Below are 21,563 nucleotides of genomic sequence, written 5' to 3'. Positions count from 1 at the left end.
GACAAGCTGCGCAAAACCACGATCATATTTTGCGCATGTTTTGCGCAGCTTGTCGGTGAACAACGGCTCTGTGTAGTTAATGCTGCTCCATGTGAAAGCCCGCAGGTGATGGAGATTTACCGCTGATTACAGAATGGCTTTACTGACAAGATGCACGTTAAATATCTATCGTGCAGCCCTAGTGTAGTCTATTAGCTTACTTATGGAAGAAAAATAATACCATATGTCTTTGAAACAAAAAAGCATGTTGAATAGCACTAATTGAAAAAATAATGCATTGCATTAACAGTGCTTGCATTTTAATGCCTTGTATTTCCAGGACTTGCATTTTTAGGTCCTGAAATTTTAATTTAACATAGAGGTCTTATATCACTGTATTAGTTCACTGAGGCGCGTTATGCGTCGTCGGGGAATCATGGAGTGTGACTTATGAGGGGAATCCCAGTATTACAACACAGCATCACACAAGCCATGATACAAAGTTACGGAAACCAAGCAACCGAAAGCAATATATGTCTTCCTCGGATGTAATGTTAGTTCTGTACTTCAGCGTTGGGTGAAATAGCATTATAATCTCATTTGTGGTAGAGAAAGCTGCTTACATGTAGGCTAAGGGAAACAACGAAGATGTTGAATTAAACATACACACTATCAGCTTTTCCACATGTTTATACTTGCCCCGATAATCAAAACCAATATTTTGGAAGTGAATTCTGGAAGGTGAATATGAATGATTGAATTTTTTATTATGAAAATGTGTGTGAAATATTTTGAATGGAAATATTCACAGCTTAAATAAACAACTATGTTAGATTTCAGGACCTAAAAATGCAAGCCCTGTAAATACAATGCATTAAAATGCAAGCACTGTTAATGCAATGCATTATTTTTTCAGTTAGTGCTATTCAACATGCTTTTTTGTTTCAAAGACATATGGTATTATTTTTCTTCCATACTTACTCCTCATTGAAAATGTTTTTAAAAAGTTTTTTTTAAACCGGTCTAATAATTTATAGAATTATAGGCCTATAATTAAAATTATTAACACTGCAGTCATCACTGAAAATTAAGAGCAGCTTTATTTCGTGGACCGATTTTCAAAAACAACCTGTTTAACGCGAAATACGTTTCTTCTCATGTTTTTCACTATACGGGCCACAAGAGAAATATTAAGGGAATAATTTAAGACAGTTATATACCGTTATCAGCATATGTTCAAGTAGTTTCGTCTTTCGTTGTTTTAGAGAATATGCGCCGTTAATGCAACGTTAGAAAGCTCCGTCAGTTTTTTTTTACTTTTACTTTCTCTATAGTGAATTGACTGACGTTCACCGGCGTAACTCTTCCTTGCTTGTGTTGCTTGACCCCTCCCCCATAATATCAATTGTTTATAGGCCACATATTAGGCACTTTTTTTTTTAGGGTTTTAATGTTTATTTTTCAGTGTTAATGAAAGTGACACCAAAAAACAGGAACATCATTAGGAAATCCTTGGGGGGGCTGTGCTGGGGCTAAGCAAGTTTCTGATGGGGCTATAGCCCCGTCAAGCCCCGCCCTAGCGCCGCCACTGTGTATATATATTTATTAAAAACACTTGTGCACCCGCCCTGCTTGCAGCAAACCTAATAGTCTCAACATTTTTTATCAGCTGAGCTAATAAAAAGGGGGCTTTTGTATGAGTAGTGTTTTATGAGGAGCCTATGCCTCTGTTTCTTGCCCCGCTATGTTCTAATGCACAAGCCGGCAGTTCCCAAAGCCACCGGCCCCACCCGTAAACCTCCTGGGTTTGAATAGAGGCGTATGTGTGTGCGCTTAATGCCACAGTTTACTGTAGTGCTCCTATAAGGGAAGTCTATGGAGGTAGACTTTGCACCAAAATAAATGTTTAAGTAAATTTAGGTACAAAACTTAAACATTATACATGTTATTGTTAAACTACTAAGATAAAATCTCAAAGTTTTATTTAAAATCCTGTGATGAACATGTAAAGACAGTAAACTGTGTAACTTTGGCACAAAAATACAAGAAGGGACTGTTTACATAGAGAGAAAAAAATAACCCACAGGAATTACGTCAGTACCACGTATATGGAAGTATATTAATGACAAAAGTCGTTCATATTAAAACATGCAATGGTTTGGAACTACGAAGATGAAAAAAAAATTAAGAAAACGTGCATTTTTGGGGGCTGCAGTTTAATATGTATATTTAAGCATGTCACATATCATTTTGTCATTTTAAAAAATTCCATAATAAATATTTACCTTCCAATTTTCAGTTCCAAAATTTTTCAGATTTTTGAAAATTGTTCAGACCTGTCTTACAGGTCACATAGAGGGCTGTTTTTGATATAATATATAAAATATAATACATAATGCAAAGCCAGCACACTGTGAAAAGCAGCCTCACACTTTTTACATACGCATACACAAGGTTCTACTTCCATAAGCTGTAGGGCTGTAACTCTTTCCTCACAGCAGATGAGAAATGCTGGCTGCCTTTTGACCTGGAACCTCCTCCTCTGTCGCCCTGCACTCTTTTAAGTAAATACAGCCTGTGTGTGGGAGTGTGAGAAAGGGAGAGCACTTGTAAATCAAAACTGCACTGGGTTGTCATGGTGGTTTGGATTGTTCAACAATGTCAGTGCTATTGGCCATGTTGCACTGACATGTTGACATAAAGTTCTTGTTCTCTTGTTTGCTCTCATTGCTCCTGTATGTCTTTGTGATCTTCTGTGAGTTTATATGTATTCTGGTTTTCAGAGCCAAATCTGGCAATTTTTTGTCCTATCTGTTATTTTAATCAAAAATACATTGAAGTTTTTTGATTCCTCATAAAAGAAAAAATGCCAGTGTTATACTGATGTCATATTGAAGAAGAAAATATATATATATATATATATAAGTAAAAGAGTCATTTAGATTTAAACTTTTCTTGAAAATGGTTGATTGAAATGTTTTTCAAAACCATATGAATATTTTTTTTCTTTTTCTTTTTAAAGATACTTTTTTTTCCCCAACAGACATTCTTGTCATTGATCCTTATAATGTTTTGTGACCATTCAAGGACTTCAGTTTCTCAGTTGTTTTATAAACCTTTCTTTTTCTTGCTTCACAGAAAACCATCATGTTGATGTGGATCATGGCTTCCTGATCAGATCTTCCTGACCACTATCTTCTCTTTCCCTGGACTCATCATTGGCTCAGTGATGAACCACACACCCAGCCCCAACATGACAGAGGCCGCCAAGTCAGGGGCGGGCTTGTTGTGCGGCCTAGGCCTGGCCCCGGATCGGGTGCGCTCCCCGGACAGCCTGACGCACACACCCAGCCCATCAGGGGGAACGCCTAGTTCCAGCCCCCCTCTGCTGCTGTCTCCAGGGCTGGGCTGCGATGGCGGCGGGGACTGGGAGAGCCGCGAGGAATTGCGTCTACGTGAGCTGGAGGAGGCGCGGGCGCGGGCGGCTCAGATGGAGAAGACAATGCGCTGGTGGTCGGACTGCACGGCAAACTGGAGGGAAAAGTGGAGTAAAGTGCGGGCCGAACGCAACAGGGCGCGGGATGAGGTCAGGCAGCTTAGACAACGTCTGGATGCCCTTACCAAAGAGCTGACGGGGGCACGACGAGAGCGTCAAGAGCTGGCGGCAGAAAACGAACAACTGCGCCTAGAGGCCCAAAGAGTCCTAGCTGAACAGAACTCCCCAGCGAATGCTTCTACTGCACCAGCATCCAACTCCTCTGCTTCCACACACTCCAACCAGCCACGGGAACCAGACATCAAGCAGGACAGCCAGGATGAGGAGAATGTGAGAGATGGGCCAGGCTCTCCAGAGCAGGAACCTGTGAGAGATGTAGACACTGACAAACCAGACAAGCAGAAGGTTAGTGTAAAACAACATATTTTCAGAAAGGACTAGTTAATGGGTTGCCTGGTAACTCCCAGTTGGACACTCAAAAACAGCTACATGGAGTGAAACAGAATGCAACGGTCAGCATGAGCATTTTGTCAGAGTAGAAAGGGACTCAGTGGAAAAAGTAGTTTTAGTAATTTGCTTGTGCACTAACCTTAACCAAAAACAAGAAATCTGAGCCTAACATTGTGTCCTAACTAGAGAAAACTTTTGTAACATTATAAATGTCTTTATCATCACTTTTGATTTATTTAAAGGATCCTTTCTAATTAAAAGTATTAATTTATATTACCCCACCTCCCCTCAGAATAGACTGCAGCAATCATATTTTGCCACACATTATTTTGTTTAGTTCAGAATCGTGGGAGATTCGTGATCTCTATTTGAGAATTGTGATTCTCAATTTATCCAGAATCGTGTAGCTCTAGTCCTGTGTTTTGTTTTGTTTTTGTACTTGAGTGCAATTAATTTTGGTTGAAAAAATGAGAATCGTGTAAGAGAATCGTGATCTCAGTTCCCATGGAGAAAAATCGTGATTCACATTTTAGCAAGAATCGTGCAGCCCTACTAGGAGAGATGCAATAAAACGTAAAATTTTTTTAAAATCAATCTCTTTCGCATTGACCATATCAGGACATTTTGTCAGACCCTTGGTTTTCGTTTTTGAGGCATCATGTTGGCTAGTCCTAACCATATCTCATTGGTCTGCAATCTATGTTTGTATTTTCAGCATCAAATATGTTGTTGCCTCAAGTACTGTTATGTTTTCATTGTTGACAAAAAAGTTTTCACACTTGGTTTGAATGGCTGGTCCAAACCAGAGTTTGACTTCTAATGCGCATGTCGTGTGTTATGGGTTTTCCTGTGTGGTTTTGGAAACTTACAGAGGTGCAGATATGAGCTGTGTGTCATGATGCTCATATGCTCCGCTTCCAAGATTTGGCGGATGAACTTGCCCCTCAACTGGAATTGTCGCTTCAAATGTGATTAGACTTTTCAGTTTAATGGACTTTGCCATGGTTGATATTACTTTAGTCACTGTTGCTATGATTTTAGGTGATAGTCACAAATAGAATACGGCTTGACTTCTGCTACTCGTTCATATAGAAAGTGTTCGAGGCACTAATGTAAGCTGCTATGTGAATAGTACAGTTCGAGACTCACACCTGTAAGTAAATTCGATTGTCAATCCCAAACACAGTGTAGGCTAAGTGAGCACACACATAAATAAGCGTTTCACTTCTGCAAGTGAGTATGATTGCGAACATTGCAGTTCTCAGTTACCTCAGGCCACTTTTTTATAGTTTGTGGGTGCACACCTGTATTCGGAAAATGGCATTCACATAATCTAAATGAACCAAAGTCTGATGTTTAATGAACCTGGGTGCGCACCAAAAGTGTTAGTGAGAAAATGCTGTCTAATATAATATGATGTGAAAACTTGTCAAACCCAGTTCGGCAAATTGTTTGTAAACCATTTTAAAATGCTACAAGATTTTTTTTTTTTTAATTAAAAGCTAGATGCAAAAACCACACAACAAACCTACAGAATAACCAATGCTGTTCACTCTGGACACAGGTAGACAGTTGTAAATAGGTCAGCCACAGACCTGGTTCAATTCATCTCCCTGTGATTTCATTATCTGAGTCTGTGCTATTTGCTTGTGTGCTGGATTCATTTTTTGTCCTATTATTAGAACCACCCCTCTCCCAGCACAACCCCCCTTGTGTTTTACCTATGGGGCCACAGCCAGGGGTACCACAGTAGTTCCAACTAGCCAGAAACCCCTTTATCATTTCTAGACTTGCTTAAGCATGTCTGTTATTCCCTTAATGTGTTGTAACTAATCTATCAAGAGAATTACACCTCACACAAATGTGGTTTTGTCTGCTGTGCGCATTAGCATGCACGTTTTTTTGGTTAGCAAACAGATGCGAAGACAGCGCACCAGCAGAGAGGGAAGGAAGAATTAATGTCAGTGTCAAACTTGACATTCAGAGTCTCAAGCATGATGGATGTATATTTCTGCACAGATATCAACAGGGGGTAGCCTAGATAGCTAAAGAGACCCTCGGGCTCCTGTGAACAGTGATGATTGCCTGCTGAGAGCAAAACTGGTTTTGGCTTTTTTATTATTCAGCACAGAAATGTCCATCTTTTCAAGTAGTATCAGGCATCCTCATTCAATCTTAGCTAAGTAAACAAATAATAGTTAGCGTAGTCTGGACTCTCACTGGATTGTTTGATACCAACCCATTTCCTGATCTGTCTCCACACACAGGCATGCTGAGTGCTTCCACATGTAGAACTCTATCTGTATTAGAATGCGTTTGGTTCCCCCTGGCGGTAGGGAGGCGTCATTGCGCTTTTATCTCAGTTACTCAACTGTGGCCGTTCTGGGATCGTAGCAAGTTTGCAGCATGTTTAGTGTCTCATGTCTGTCTCCTGAGTCCTGAGGCCCATGTCTTTGATATATAATCAAAAAGTGTGTAGGAAGGAAAGAGGAAGGATGGTGCATTGAACTGTAAAGCCGTTTTTTATTACTTCTCCAAAGAGCTTGTGAATTTCATCCATCCACAGGAAATAAGGGAAAGGTGCAATGTGATATTTGTTATGTGAATGACCGAGAAAATGCCTCTTCTGTGGTTTGGTTTAATAAGGAGAAAAAGAAAACATGAAAGTCCTTGTTTCTTTGTTGTTTATGTTTTTCATTTGTTTTCTTTGTCTTGGAACATTGACTATGGCAGCGGTTCTCAGCTGGTTTCGCTTCACAACCTTGGTTTTACATTACAAGTCGACTGGCAAGTCAACACAGCATGAGAATTGTTTATCGTACAAAACTAAACAAAAAATGTTCTTTAAAATCTTAATATAATTTTAAGTTAAAATATTAGGCTCTCCTTGTTTATTCCTTTTTTGTAAGAGAACTCCTATTTGTTTTAGTCTGGGTTCAGTTTTCTTTATGTAATTTTGTTCATGGTTTTTGAGGATGAAGGCATGTCACGCAGCCTCTCCATATTGTAAATCTATAATTACATCTTTTTTCTTTTTACTATATTTAAATTTTTTTTTTTTTACCGTCTGAACAGACAAATTTTTGTGCTAAGGTCCTCCAGTTTAGAACCACTAGTATTTAGAAGTATTTTAATTGTGATGCACAAAATTCTTTCTTTCTTACTTTCTTTCTTTCTTTGTGTCAGGAGTTGGAGTTATTGGAGGCTCTTCTCAGGGCAAAGTCAGAGGCTCCAGACTCTTGGGACATTCGCAGTGCCAGTAGCTTGCGCTCAGTTCTCAGTCGGCAGGACCGGAGCAGACTGCTGTGGGAGGATCTGGCTGCCCTGGAGGAGGACTCTAGCAAGCTCAACGCTCTCCAGCTGCGCCTGGATGAGTCCCAGAAAGTCCTGCTGAAAGAACGAGAGTAAGAGATCATTGTCCAGGTGGAAACAGTACATGCATGAAATAGACCAGAACTCAACAAATGAAATCAAAGGCTTTTTGGAGCTTCTCATAAAAATGACAGGGTCAGCATAGATGTATCCTTCACCACCTATGATACACAGTGACAGATATATCTTTGTTGACTTTGGAGAAATCACCCACTGGAGGCATCTCAGTAGACCAGATCTTTTGAGAACAATCTGTTTGGACTTGATGATGATAATGATCTATATTGTGCATGTCCAACATGTCATGTGTCTCTGTCAGGGATAAGCATGTGCTCATTAAGAACATTGAGAAGCTGGAGGCAGAGCTGAGCCAATGGAAACTCAAATATGAGGAACTGAACAAGAGCAAACAAGAGGCTCTAAAACAGGTAAGGAAGCTTATTCTGTAGACTTTTACAACAATAAAACAAGAAGCAACACAGCAATGAAGAATCATCTCAAATCAGAGCAACACAACACCATTTTTATTTTCCTGGCAGACTCTGTCTTAAAGGGATTGTTGACCCGAAAATGAAAATTAATTACTCACCTTCATGTCGTGCCAAACCAAACCCGTAAGACCTTTGTTCATCTTTGGAACACAAATTAAGACAATTTTAATGAAATCCGAGAGCTTTCTGTCCCTTCATAGACAGCAACACAACTACCACATTCAAGGCCCAGAAAGGTAGCAAGGACATTGTTAAAGGGTTAGTTCACCCCCAAATGAAAATGATGTCATTAATTATTCACCCTCATGTCGTTCCAAACCCGTAAGACCTTCGTTCATCTTCGGAACACAAATTAATATATTTTTGATGGAATCTCAGAGCTCTCTGACCCTGCATAGACAGCAACGCAACTGAAATGTTCCCAGACAGAAACGTAGCAAGGACATCGATAACACGGTCCATGTGACATCAGTGGCTCAACTTCAATTTTGCGAAGCTCCGAGAATACTTTTTGTGCGCAAAGAAAACAAAAATTACGACTTTATTCAACAATTCTTTTCCCCTGAGTTACTGTCTTCCACCATTTTGGAGAGTATCACGACGCATACGCACGCTTTACCCTAAGTGTAAACTACGCCGATTACGTTAATGCAGTCACTTTCCCCCCTAATGTAAACAACGGCAATTACCTTCTTGAGTACTCTCCAAAATGGCAGAAGACGTAACTCGGGGGAGAAGAATTGTTAAATAAATTATTTTAGTTTTCTTTGCGCACAAAAAGTATTCTCGGAGCTTTTATGAAGCTACAAGAATACTTTTTGTGTGCAAAGAAAACAAAAATAACTTTATTCAACAATTTCTTCTTCTTCTCCGCACGTTCACGAGAGTACCACAACGCATGCGTGTGGTGCTGCTGACGCAGGAGCTGGCGTTCTGACTTAGAACCCGGATGCGCTGCGCCTTGTTTACAAGCAGAGGAATGCACATGTATGCGTCATGGTACTGTCATGAACGCACGTCGAAGACTGACACAGAAGAGAAGAAATTGTTAAACAAAGTCGTTATTTTTGTTTTCTTTGCGCACAAAAAGTATTCTTGTAGCTTCATAACATTAAGCTTGAACCACTGATGTCACGTGGACTATTTTAACGATGACCTTGCTACCTTTCTGGGCCTTGAACATGTCAGTTGCGTTGCTGTCTATGCAGGGACAGAAAGCTCTTGGATTTCATCAAAAACATCTTAATTTGTGTTCCGAAGATGAACGAAGGTCTTACGGGTTCGGAACGACATGGGGGTCAGCAATTAATGACAGAATTTTCATTTTTAGGTCAACTATGCATTTAAAGCCTGTTAGGAATGAAAGATATATAGAATATTCCTCATATATTTACAGTGATTTAGCTGGTGATGTAAAATCAAGCAACATTATAACCTTGTGTTCATTTAGTGACAAATGGTGTGGAAAACATACCTTGATTACTTTTAACTAGATTTATAATATGCATTAAATATTGTGAATCTACTGAGCAACTATGACTGTTAGATTGAAATTACAGTTCCTCTGATTGCAAAAAATCACCCTTTTGGTTCATTTCAGCAGAGTCATAAATATATAAAGTTATAAATAATGAGATATTTTAAATATTGTCAAAAGGTTGGAAAAACTATTCTGAATTTTTTCTAATGCATATAGTGTATTATGACAATAATTCTTCAGGAACCTGCAATAGATCTAACTCAAAGCCAAATAGCTTTGTAGCAGCTGTGGAACATTTAGCTTACTGGCTTCATTTATTGAATTATGGTATTATAAGCAATTTGTTTTTGCTTTTGGCCATCAAGTCAAGACACCCATTGCTGAGCCTTAATTGACATCATTAGTATTCTGGCTTCAATGCTGTATTTGTTATTTGTGGATCGTGTTTGATTTACAAATAACAGATAAATTGCTGAAGCCAGGAACACTATAACACATGATATTCTCATGAGGAACTGATCTCCATCACTTCCATGTTAAAGGAGCATGGAATCCTTGGCCTTTTGTCCAATTTCCTCTGGGCAATTTATAGTCAGAGCTTTAATCAGTAGGAAGAATGCATGGTGAGTGCACTGGGTTGAATGCTCTGGTGGCCTGTTCATCAAAACCCAGTGCTTCACCTTCACTTCCAGATATCATATTCTTGACTTATAAAATCCTCCAAATACAGTCATACCTGCTTCAAAGACATAATAAAAGGCAGAATGTTAAACACACCTACTCTTTCTTTCTTTTCTAAAATGTGGAACTATAATAATTTGGAAAATATAAATAATAATCATCCAAACTGTAAATAAACTGAATTATGTTTTGACCAAATCATCTTAAGACTAAAATCGTTTTATATTTTAGTTGTCCCTTTTCCAGTAGTGTAGTTCTGCACACTTTCTTCCAACTTCATGATGTATCCACTTTCTATTTAAACAGTATTCATTATTGGCTGTTTTCCTACACAATATACACTACCGTTTACCAAAAATAAAATAAAAACAATAATACTGTGCCCTATTATAATTTAAAATAACTGTTTTCTATTTTAAATATTTTTGAAAATGCAGTTTTTCCCGTGATGGTAAAGCTAAATTTTCAGCAGTCATTACTCCAGTCTTCAGTGTCACATAATCCTTTAGAAATCATTCTAATATGCTGATTTGCTGCTCAAAAAATCATTTCTTACTACTATCAAAGTTGAAAATTGTTGTGCTGCTTAATATTTTTGTGGATATTTTTGGGTTACAGCCCTCCAGTTAAGAACAGCATTTATTTGAAATAGAATTTTATCAATTTTAATTTGACTTTTGATCAATAAAATGCATCCCTGCTGAATAAAAGTATTAATTTCGTAAAAAATCGTTCTAACCACAGACTGTTGAATGGTAATGTTTTTTTGTCTTTTGACTAGGAATATGTATATTTTGTATAATAGTATATAAGCATAAATTCGGTCAAGGGTGTCAAAACTCCCGACTGACAAAATACAAACACAAAATTATATTTGTGTGATGATGTGTTTTTGAGTATTTTTTTTTTATATATAAAATTCAAGCATTTAACCACAAACATTTAAGATAATGAGGAGGATTAATTCAGTCAAATGTATCCAAACTAAAGAAAAATGAATGTAAAAATTGTATAGGGTGCTGCAAAGGATGCAGCTCTAATAGAGCACCACTAGGGGACAGTTGTTACCTATGAACGAGACAGTGTGGCATTGTTTGTGAATGATTAGAGTTTGCTGCTCAGGATTTCTTTCAGTCAGGCAATTTTATGGAATACAGCCGCACTGATTGGGCCCGGAGAAACTTTCACTCTCAATACAAGTCTTCCATAGAGAGAATAAGGGACTCATTCACCATCATACACCTAGACTTCATCATAGGCATATAGTAGAGAGATGATGAGTAGGAAGAGATGTGTTTCTCTTTTTAATAACCTCAACCCCTAAGGATGTGCATGAATACCATGAGATGATGAGTAGGAAGAGAGTGTGCGCCATACTCAGTAGTTTAACAGATGAGCTGCCTGTCGCCAGCCCAGCTGTGTGAGCTCACGACTTGCCGCGAATGTTAATCAATGTGTTTGAGTCACAGTACGCCGAGTGTGAGACGCTGTAGAGAGATCAGACTTTGACCGTAGTGCCCCTCTCCCTTATTGGCAAATGTGCTAGACCGTATTGCCGCAGAATGTCGGTACAAGTTGTATTAAATGAGCGCAGTTTCACAGAGTTTCATCAACTGTGAAATTAATTTAAAAAGCAGACTCATTCACAATCAGAATGTTAAATCTGTTTGAATATCAATGGCATCTTCAGAGTATTGCATAGTTTGGCATAGTCAGAACTAGTAGTTTATTTGAATACCATAGATAACCTCCAACAAAGCAAAGGGAAGAAAGTTTTACTCAAGATCAGAAGTTCAGAGATAAAAGAATGACTCTCTTTGTCTTTTTCGATCTCTCACGCAGCTGAACTTGTTGAAAGAGGTGCATCAGGATGAGCTGGGCCGCATGTCTGAAGATCTAGAGGACGAGTTGGGGGCTCGTACTAGCAAGGACAAAAAACTGGCGGAGCTCCGTACAGAGGTGAAATGCATGTACATTTTCTGTATCCTACCCATACTGCACTGTTTTGCATGGCACAGCCGGTTCGGTGTCACCTCAGGACACACTGTGATCTACATCAAAGCTAAACACCCTCAGGGCTTTAACATCCATCCTCTGTCTTCCTGCGTTTCGACTAGCACGACACCAGGCACCGCGTCCCTCTGTTAGTCAAGCTGGCGTAATGACAGAACGCTGCTCTAACACATTCCCAGCATGCAGTGTTAGCAGCAGGGTGTTGCTGAAATGAACCTGGCAGGAGAGAGTGACATTATGCACTTTGATGCGCTCCATAAAGAGCACTGCCACTCCCATGTGTCGGCTCAGATCCGCTGCATCCCCTCATCTCCAAAACCCCACAGTGACCTCCCTTCATCTCTGCCCTGAGGAATCAAGGCATTTCACAGGCACTGCCTCATATCAGCAGTCAGATGACATTATAGAAATATTAATGACCAGTTGGTCTGGAGAGAGTTTGGGGTATGCCAGGAAAGTCAGCCAGCACTTAAGGTGAATCTAGAGATGATGGTTTCCCATTAAACTGCTTTTAGCAGCAGGTCAGAACTGGGAAATCATGGAGAGCCCTTCACTTAGTTCAACATCATTCTGGTCTAATAGGGGGGGCTGTGTGCTAATGCAGCATTAGTCCTTCCTGATCGTGGGTATGTGCAAGTGATATACTGTCTCTTCATATTTTATGTATTTATTTATTTTATAAATTTATTTTGCACACAGTATTTGCATTAGCATTTTTTGTATGTTTTAGTCCAAGTGCAACAAAAAATTAATTGCAGTAAATTCAGTCCAAATTATTTGCATAATGCTTTTTACGAAATAAATTGTTCCAAAGCAGCTTAACAAGCTGGTTTGGGAACCTAAACCTACATAATAAAACTATTTGTGAGTGTGCGTGCGTATATTTCAAAGTGAAAAAAAATTAACATGACAAAAATTTACTTGATTTATTTTTCTTTTAAAAGTATTTATTTACTGAATTTAACAGAATAAAAAAATAAAAATAAAGTAGTAGCATTTTGTATGAAAAAAGTGGGGGAAATTCCTAAATGAACAATAAGACTGTATGAAATATATTTGAAAATATTTTTTTAAAAGTTTTTTAAGGTTAATACTGTTTTAAAATAATATTATTTCAAAATATTACTGTTTTTACTGTGTTTTTAATCAAATAAATGCAGCCTTAGTGAGCATAGATGGCTTCTTTCAGCATTAAAAAAAATCTTCCCGACCACAGACTGTGTCTTACAGACATGGATAAATAAATGAATACAATTCACCTACGCTCCATGAAAAAATATTAGACCATTGTGAACATTTACATTCAGTTTAAATGGTTATGGAGTGATGCATATTTTGTTTTTTAGTTAATTGACCCTTCGCAAAGACCCGACCAGATCAATCAGATCGCCTGTCAATCGAACTCCCTGCGAAGGGTCAATTATGCTAAAATTTTGTGTTAAAGATTTGGAAATGTTGGTAGTAAGCGGTTACTTTCAAAAATTACTTTATTGTCCTCATTAAATTTTAGCTTTGTAATGTGTTGTCATGTCTCCCACTTCCCTCACTATCTTATGTATAATATGTGTGTGTATATGTGCAGATGGAACGTCTGCAGGTGGAGAACGCAGCAGAGTGGGGTCGTCGGGAGCGTCTGGAGACGGAAAAGCTGGCTCTGGAGAGGGAAAACAAAAAACTGCGTGCCCAGATGGAAGACCTGGAGGAGCAGCTGGCACGCAAACGCAGGCAGGCCACCAGCGCCCTGGACACCGACCTCAAGACCATCCAGTGTGAGCTGTTTGAGAGGAACAAGGTGAGAGGAAGAGAGTACTGCCCGCACACTAGCCTCAGACAAATAATCACAAACTTATCAGTAAGCATTTCTCAACATCTCAGCATCAGCTCAGATTCTACTGAATAGCATTGGAGAGATGGATGAAGTGTGGCGGCAGTTTGCAAAGCATCTGAGCCTCTTCCTACAGTACAATAATTCCAGGCAGTGTGACTGAGGTAAAGAGGCCATATCCATCAGATCCTTGCTGCATGACCGTGTATTTATGCAATAGCTGCCACGCAGTTTCAATTTTTGATCTTATGTTGTATATTGGCTGTGCTGAGAAAGTTGTTCTTTTTGTGTGTTTATAAGATGCTATTTAGACTCTATTAAAGTAGTGTGTCTCAAAATCTAGACCCTTATGGCCACAGCCCTTATAAGCAGCCATTAGCGCAGCCAGAGATTTATGAAGTGATCCAAAGCTCCCTTCATATAGACGCTGTAAATCACTCGCTCACCTGCTCTCTCACTTCTGCCTTGAAAGTAGGAAAGATTTAAAGAGAGCAGTGAAGAGGGAGAGATGAATATGAGCAGAGAGAGTTGTTTTAGAGGTGAGAGGTATGCTGAAGGGAAAGGAATGGAGAGAAAAAGGGTAAGCTTAGCATGTCAATTAAACCAGTAACAAGGGGAAAAGGATATTGTGCCAGGAAACGGACATGTAATCCCTGCATGTGAGGCTCAGTGTGTTGGCTTATTTGTTAAATGCACAACATATGGCCATCTGAGAAGGGTGTTGCATTTGTGTGTGTGTGTGTGTGTGTGTGTGTGTGTGTGAGTGTGTGTCCGCATGCTGTTGCACATTCCCACACAAGTGATGTCCTGATAGTGGCCGGCGGCCTGCAGTCTGGGAGAGAAACACGGAGAGATTGATGAGCTTGCTCAGGAGCTGTTGAAGCAAATGGATCGATGAGGACAGGAGCGGAGAAACAGGCCACGGCGCACTGAGGACAATGCACCATCACTGACAAAAAGAACAAAGTGTGATTGATACTGAAAACATATCCCGCTCCAGTCGCTTTCTCACTTTCTCACCAGGTTTCCTTCGGCTCCCACCCGTAGATTGATGCATACTGTCACATTTGCTGTTAAACCCAGCATGTCCAGAAGATTGGGAATGGGGCTCAATGGCTACTTTCTGTGTGTGTGTGTGTGTGTGTGTGTGTGGCTTTCTGGTGTTTGGTATCCCTACGCGAAATGAAATATTGATTTGATCGCGTGGATAAACCTCGGTCACTCATTAGTAGTTTCTTTGTGCTAAAGACACGAAGTCATAGGAAACTTTGAAATGTCAGGCATATATATATATACACTAAACATTATATTTATCAAAAGTGACTGTAAAGACTTTTACATATAAATGCTGTTCTTTTGAACTTTCTCTTCAAAGAATCCTGAAAAAATGTATCATGGTTTCCACAAAAATATTAAGCAGCACAACGGTTTTCAACATTTGTAATAATAAGAAATGTTTCTTACAGAAACAAATCAGCATATTAAAATGATTTCTGAAGAATCATGTGACACTGAAGACTGGAGTAATGACTTCATCACAGGAATAAATTAATTTTGAATCTATATTAAAATAGAATTCAGTTATTTGAAAGTTTAAACGTATTTAAAAATATCATTGTTCTTACTGTATCTTTGATTAAATAAATGCTGCCTTGATGAGCATTAGAGATTTCTTTCAAAAACATACAAAAAAAAATCTTAATGATTCCAGACTTTTGAGTGGTAGTGTGAATGCATGCATGAATGAATGAATGATTGATTGCATAAATAAATAAATAAATAGATAAATTTTCACCCCATAGGTCAAAAAAATTTGAATCATTAACATTTTTTATGTTTTTGAAAGAAGTTTCTTATGCTCACCTATGGCTATTAGCATGCAAACAAGTTTTTTGGACTTGAGAAGGAACTTTAAAGATTGGAAGTTTAATTGCATATCCCTACTTTAAGGCCTGTATCATAGCCCGTTTTAACATAGTGACTGGTGCCCATCTGGAAGGCTACATGTTGATTTGAAAGGGATTCATCAGGTTGGCTGAGGCTCAGTCAGACCTCTCAGTCTGACTGTGACAACGCCGCGTGCACAAACGCAGCTGCAGGTCGGCACATCACATACACACACATCAAAAAGGCTCCAGGTGAATAGTGCAGGTGGAAGTTCTGCTATTGGTTCTGCTGTTGTCTCTGTGTGTTTTGATCCGGGACTCGTGGTTTTGTTTGTGTGCATGACCTCTTACAAACTTCAAAGCGTGTTTGTGTGGGGCTAATTTATGATGACGCTTGTGATTCAACAAACAGGAATTAAATAAGTATGTCTCCATCCAGATGGAGGAACGTGAGCAAACCAGGCTGTAGTTTTTTTTTTTTCTTTTCTTTTTTTTTAAATTCCTAAAGGGTTTGTTGAGTCTAGAGTAGGCAAGCTTTGAACTGGAGTTAAAGTCTGTCTCTTGCTCCCAGATCAAAGAGAAGTTTGTCTTTCTGAAGGTCAGTTTAATACCATACTTTTTTTTTTTTTTTTTATCTCTCTCGGTCTCACTCCTTTCGTAATTTTCATTACTCTCTCAACAGATCATTCACAGTACTAGTCAAATGTTTGACAAACCATATTATGATATATGATCAAATGTAGAATATAGTAATAAAGTCAACAATTAAATCATAGACTCACTATAATTTGTTAGTGTTTCTATATTGTAATCTGTGAAGCTCTTTAACCTGCATCGTGCTAGAAAAGAGCTATCCAAATCATTTTATTGTTTAATATTAATGTTATTATTATTATGATGATTATTATTATTATAACTAAGGAATAACACAAATGGAAGTATGGGAATTGTGTAGTGAAGTAATAAAAAAAATCTAATTATAAAAAAGTGACATTACTTTTATTATAAAAAAATATGTATAGGCACAATTTACATTTATATATTTATTTTAATTATTCTCATTTATTTTGTTAGAATGTTTTATTCTGATCTGTGAAGCCATTTGAGTTGTATTGCATGCATGAAAAGTGCTATTCAAATTTTAATATTTATAATTATCTGTTATTTTTATTATTATTATTTTAAAAAAATAACACAAATGGAAGTATAGAAATTGTGTAGTGGTGAAACAATAAATAATGGCTGATTAAATAGTAAGTTAATTAAATCTATTGAAGTTTTGTGCAGTAATATAAAAAAAATATGTAGACACAACTTACAATTGTCTGCTACATTTATTTCAAGCATTTAAGCAAAATAATTTAAATCAAAAGGTTTTGAAGTTCATGGAAAAACAAGTTTTGCCACCTGTGAGTACTGTCATCTGTATCTCATTCTTTCTCCATATACTGCTGTGCTCTCCACGTTCTGTTCAACATCTCTCCTTAAAATCCTTCAACATCTGGCCAACCACTTGCATCTCCACACAGGTGTTTATCCCTCCTGCTCTGATGGTGTAGAGACAGAGTTCATTCACCAATCACAATGATTAATGAGCCTATATTGGCTGCTCATCTGCTGCTGTTGCTCCCACTTTCTGATGGAAATGTGGTAAACAGTATTGACAGCCAATGTGGGAGCCCATGTGCTCTGTTTTGCCTCTCTGGTTTTGGAAGCAGCATATGAAACTATGTGTGTCTGTGTGTGTGTGTGTGTGTAAATCAGCTCCTCTAGTGTGTTACATCTGGAGTAAGCCAGTGTGAAATGAATTGTCTTGCCTCTCAGGTTCTGGGCTGCTTCTCCAGAGGTTTTCCATTTGGGCCTGCTGTGTTTTTCTCACAGGGGTCGCCCTTTACTGATTGAGGTGTCTCACACACATTTTTCTCTCCTTTTTTATTTTTCATTCATCAGTGTTTGCCAGCTCTCATTCCTCTAGCTTTGTCCCCTAAATTGTTGACGATTATTTGATTTTTATGCAATGCAAGAGCTGAAAGGTGAGGTGTATCATTTCTGCACCACTAGCAACAACAAAATGGATTTGGAAAAATAACTTTTTCCAAACAAGTTTCCTCCACCAAACTCATGCCATTGGTTGAGGCAGAAATTGATATGTCAGGGTGTATTCACACCAGGAAAGTCTGCTAGTTCACTTGCTTTGGTCCGGACCAAATACAATGTTGATTTTTTGTTTTGTTTGGTGTGGTTCGCTTTCACACTTCCCTTTTTGCAAGTAAACCAGAAATTGTAAACAAAACCACACGTGTGCTAAGGTCATCCATTCATTGGACAGAAATTAATTTGGAACCGGACTGAGACCACCTCATCAGCTGGGTCTCGGAGCGGTTGTTTGGTCTGCACTCGAGTGCGATTGCTGTATTCACACCTGCCCAAAAAATCCGCACCAAGGGGGGAAACGAACTTAAGTTCGATTCAATCTAACCAAACAAGACAGGTGTGAATACACCCTCAGACTGCTCAACTGAACAGAAAAATGTAAACTTTAAACTGCATCCATCAGGAGCAGATTAGATATTGACAATGAAAATCTACACACACCCTGGTGTCTTATCCAGCATGGTTTATATAACTGATGTCAGTGTTAGTATTATTTATATATTGTTATGCCATTAATTATTATTTATATTTTAAAATAGCTTTTATTTTCACATTTTAATTTTAATTTCAGTTTGTTTTTGTAATTAGGTGGTTTTGTCATTTTTATTTATTTTTATTTAAAACATTTTTGACTAGCCTTTTTATTTTTATTATTCATTTTTATTTATTAATTTGTTTTAGTAATTTTAGTACTTCAACATTAATTTAAAATTTTACATATATTTAGAACAACATTGTCACAGAGTCACCAGCAACGCCAGATCCTTCAGCTCCACCCGCTCATTCACAATCACCAGAGTTCTGATGCACTTCACCTGTCAGCACCAATCAGTCACAGTATAAAGCCACGTACCCATCACCACCTCAGTGTCTGGTCTTGTTGTTCACTAGCGTACATCAACTTCCCTGGCTACTTGCATGCTCTACCAACCTGTTTGTCTAATCCATCCCATTTGTCTGCCATCATCTTCTGTCTTCCTCCCAGCACGTTGACTCAGCCTCACCCTGCAAAGAAGCCTCAGTGACTGTTCATCTGACACTGCGTCTACACTGGACGCGAGCGGTGCGACGCGACAAAATACTGTAGAACCCATTATAATCAATGATGCTGTCTACACTGGATGCGGCGCGGCGTGACACGTCAAATCCCCAACAGTAAACTGCTGCCTCGTTCTATTTATGACGTACTGACACAAAATTCAGATGATTTGCAACGGTCGCTTTGTCGCGTCCAGTGTAGACAGAATTTAGCTGTTGCGGTGCAGTGCGACACGGCACGACAGCTGTCGCATCCGGTGTAGACACGGTGTAAGTACTAGCTCAAGATTATCTACTATATTAACCATCCTCCTGCATCTCCTCCGCCTGCCTCACCAACTTTCACACCTCCAGCACCAGAACCGATGCAAGTTGACTCTTACCATCTCACTCGTATGGAGCGTCAATGGAGAATGAATAACGGACTCTGTCTGTACTGCGGAGCAGCGGGGCATCTGATAATCGCCTGTCCTGTCCGTCTGCATCAGGAGCCCATCTCCTTTCTGGTGCTGAAGGGTTCAACTGCCAACATCATCCTGGGATGCCCTTGGTTGACTCAACATTCCTCTAAGGTTCAATGGAACACTAGTGAGATCCTACAATGGAGTGATGATAGCATCCAGAACTGTATATCCTCTTTTCAGAAATCAGCAGCACTTAGATCAACCATCATCATCCATGATTAAGAAGGTGGCTATCTGTTCGACCACAATTGAGAATCCAGAAACCTCGGAAGCTCCAGAGATTCCACCTGATTACAGGGCATTCCAGGATGTCTTTAGCTAACAGGCAGCCACTGAATTACCACATCATAGGCCATGGAACTGTGCAATTGACCTGCTGCCTGGGGCCACGTTGCTGAAGGGTAAAATTTACTTGCTGTCCATCCCGGAACAGAAGGCCATGGAGGAGTACATCGAGGAGGCTCTCAAACAGGGATTCATCCACCCTTGTACTTCACCAGATGGATCCAGTATCTTTTACGTCGGTAAGAAGGACGGAGGCTTGAGGTTCTGCATTGATTACCGGGTCCTGAATTCCCGGACATTCAAGTACCAGTATCCACTTCCTCTGGTCCCTGCTGCCCTGGAACAGCTACGTGGGGCTCGCATCTTCTCCAAACAGGACCTGCATAATGCATGCAACCTCATTCAGATCCGTGAGGGTGATGAATGGAAGGCCGCATTCGTAACATCAGGCCACTATGAATATCCGGTGATGCCGTATGACCTCTCCAGCACACCCTCGGTCTTCCAGGGATTCATGAATAAAGTGTTCCAGGAGTACCTCCACCGCTTTGTGATCGTGTACATCAACAACATCCTCATCTACTCTCGGAACCTGGCCGAACATCGCCACCATGTGAAACAGGTCCTTCAGAAGTTAAGAGAGCACCATCTGTACCTCAAACTGGAGAAGAGTGAGTTCCACCATGATACCATCCAATTACTCTGTTACATCATCGACCCTTATGGCATTCACATGGACCAGAGGAAGGTACAAGCCAACAGAGATTGGCCTCAACCTACCACCTTCATGGAACTCCAATGTTTCCTAGGTTTTGCCAATTTCTATCGCCGATTCATCTCCAACTTCAGTCAAATATGTGCTCCTCTCACCTCACTTCTCAGGAATAAGCCCAAGTCTGTCCTGTCACAGGATCTGGCGAGCCTGATGTACCTCCTCCTCCATAAATTGCTGAGAAACAATACATCTAACGAGTCAACACTATCCTGGACTGCCGGCGACGAGGCGGCCATCTGTAATATCTTGTGGATTGGGAAGGATACGGCCCAGAAGAGAGATCGTGGGTTGCACGTGATGGTATCCTTGATCCTGCCCAATTGACTGTCCTGCACCCAGGGGCCGTGGCCATCCTCATCGCCGCATCTTGTGGGCATCTGGAGTCACCTGTGGAGTGGGGGTACTGTCATAGAGTCACGAGCAACGCCAGATCCTTCAACTCCACCCACTCCTTCACAATCACCAGAATTCTGATGCACTTCACCTGTCAGCACCAATCAGTCACAGTATAAAGCCACCTTCTCACCACCACCTCAGTGTCATTTACCTGTGTTGTCTCAACATGTTTGTCAGCAAATTTGTCTGTTTGTCTGAAAATAATGACAATTTTCACTTTTGGTTGAACTCCTTATCTCTTTAATGTTATGCTGTTGTCAGTACACTGTGTTAGTAGAGTTCCTATGTGTTGGGACCATGCCCACACATTAGTCAGCTGTCCCATGCCGCGATCCCACGCCAGTCAGCGGAGGCCTATTAGCGCAGGTCTGAGTTTAAATTAACCCATTAGCACCTACTGCTACGGCTTATTTATGAGCCACTGAGGCTGATGTCCCAGTTAGCCAGCACTGACAACATGCTATTAATGCTGATCTACAGCCCGCTGTCTAACCCAAAGGGACAAACGACAAGGTGGACGTATGTATGTGTGGAATGTGCTGTAGAAAATGTGTAGAATGCATTAACTAAATGATCCAAGTTTTTCCCCCCTATATTTCTCATTGACAAATCAGTTGAGGATCTGAGCTCAAGGGAAATCTTCTTCCAGATTTGCATATTTGTTGATTCAGAACATTTGAAATTATGATGTATAAGCCTAGACATTGATATGTAAGGGTTGAGCAGCTCTGATACCGATGTCTGGGTCCAGGGCTTTTTTTTTTTTTTCGAAAGAGCT

General features: G+C 39.6%; 1 protein-coding gene across 2 annotated transcripts in view; it reads left to right on the top strand.

Moving 5' to 3' along the window:
• Window positions 1–21,563, top strand: part of LOC107754670 (coiled-coil domain-containing protein 102A-like) — an 84,777-nt gene that overhangs the window by 38,818 nt on the left and 24,396 nt on the right. For both annotated transcript variants that reach the window (XM_016571212.1, XM_016571213.1), the window contains exons 2-6: window positions 3,118–3,880; window positions 7,112–7,329; window positions 7,617–7,725; window positions 11,792–11,908; window positions 13,545–13,754. In XM_016571212.1, the coding sequence (XP_016426698.1) occupies window positions 3,209–3,880; window positions 7,112–7,329; window positions 7,617–7,725; window positions 11,792–11,908; window positions 13,545–13,754 (1,326 nt within the window). In that variant the 5' untranslated portion in view covers window positions 3,118–3,208. The remainder of the gene's footprint in view (window positions 1–3,117; window positions 3,881–7,111; window positions 7,330–7,616; window positions 7,726–11,791; window positions 11,909–13,544; window positions 13,755–21,563) is intronic.

Source organism: Sinocyclocheilus rhinocerous, unplaced genomic scaffold (assembly GCF_001515625.1).
Source record: "Sinocyclocheilus rhinocerous isolate Xijiao unplaced genomic scaffold, SAMN03320098_v1.1 scaffold742, whole genome shotgun sequence".
Lineage (NCBI taxonomy): Eukaryota > Metazoa > Chordata > Actinopteri > Cypriniformes > Cyprinidae > Sinocyclocheilus > Sinocyclocheilus rhinocerous.
The sequence above is the reverse complement of the archived record's forward strand: the minus strand, read 5'-3'. Positions and strand labels throughout refer to the sequence as shown.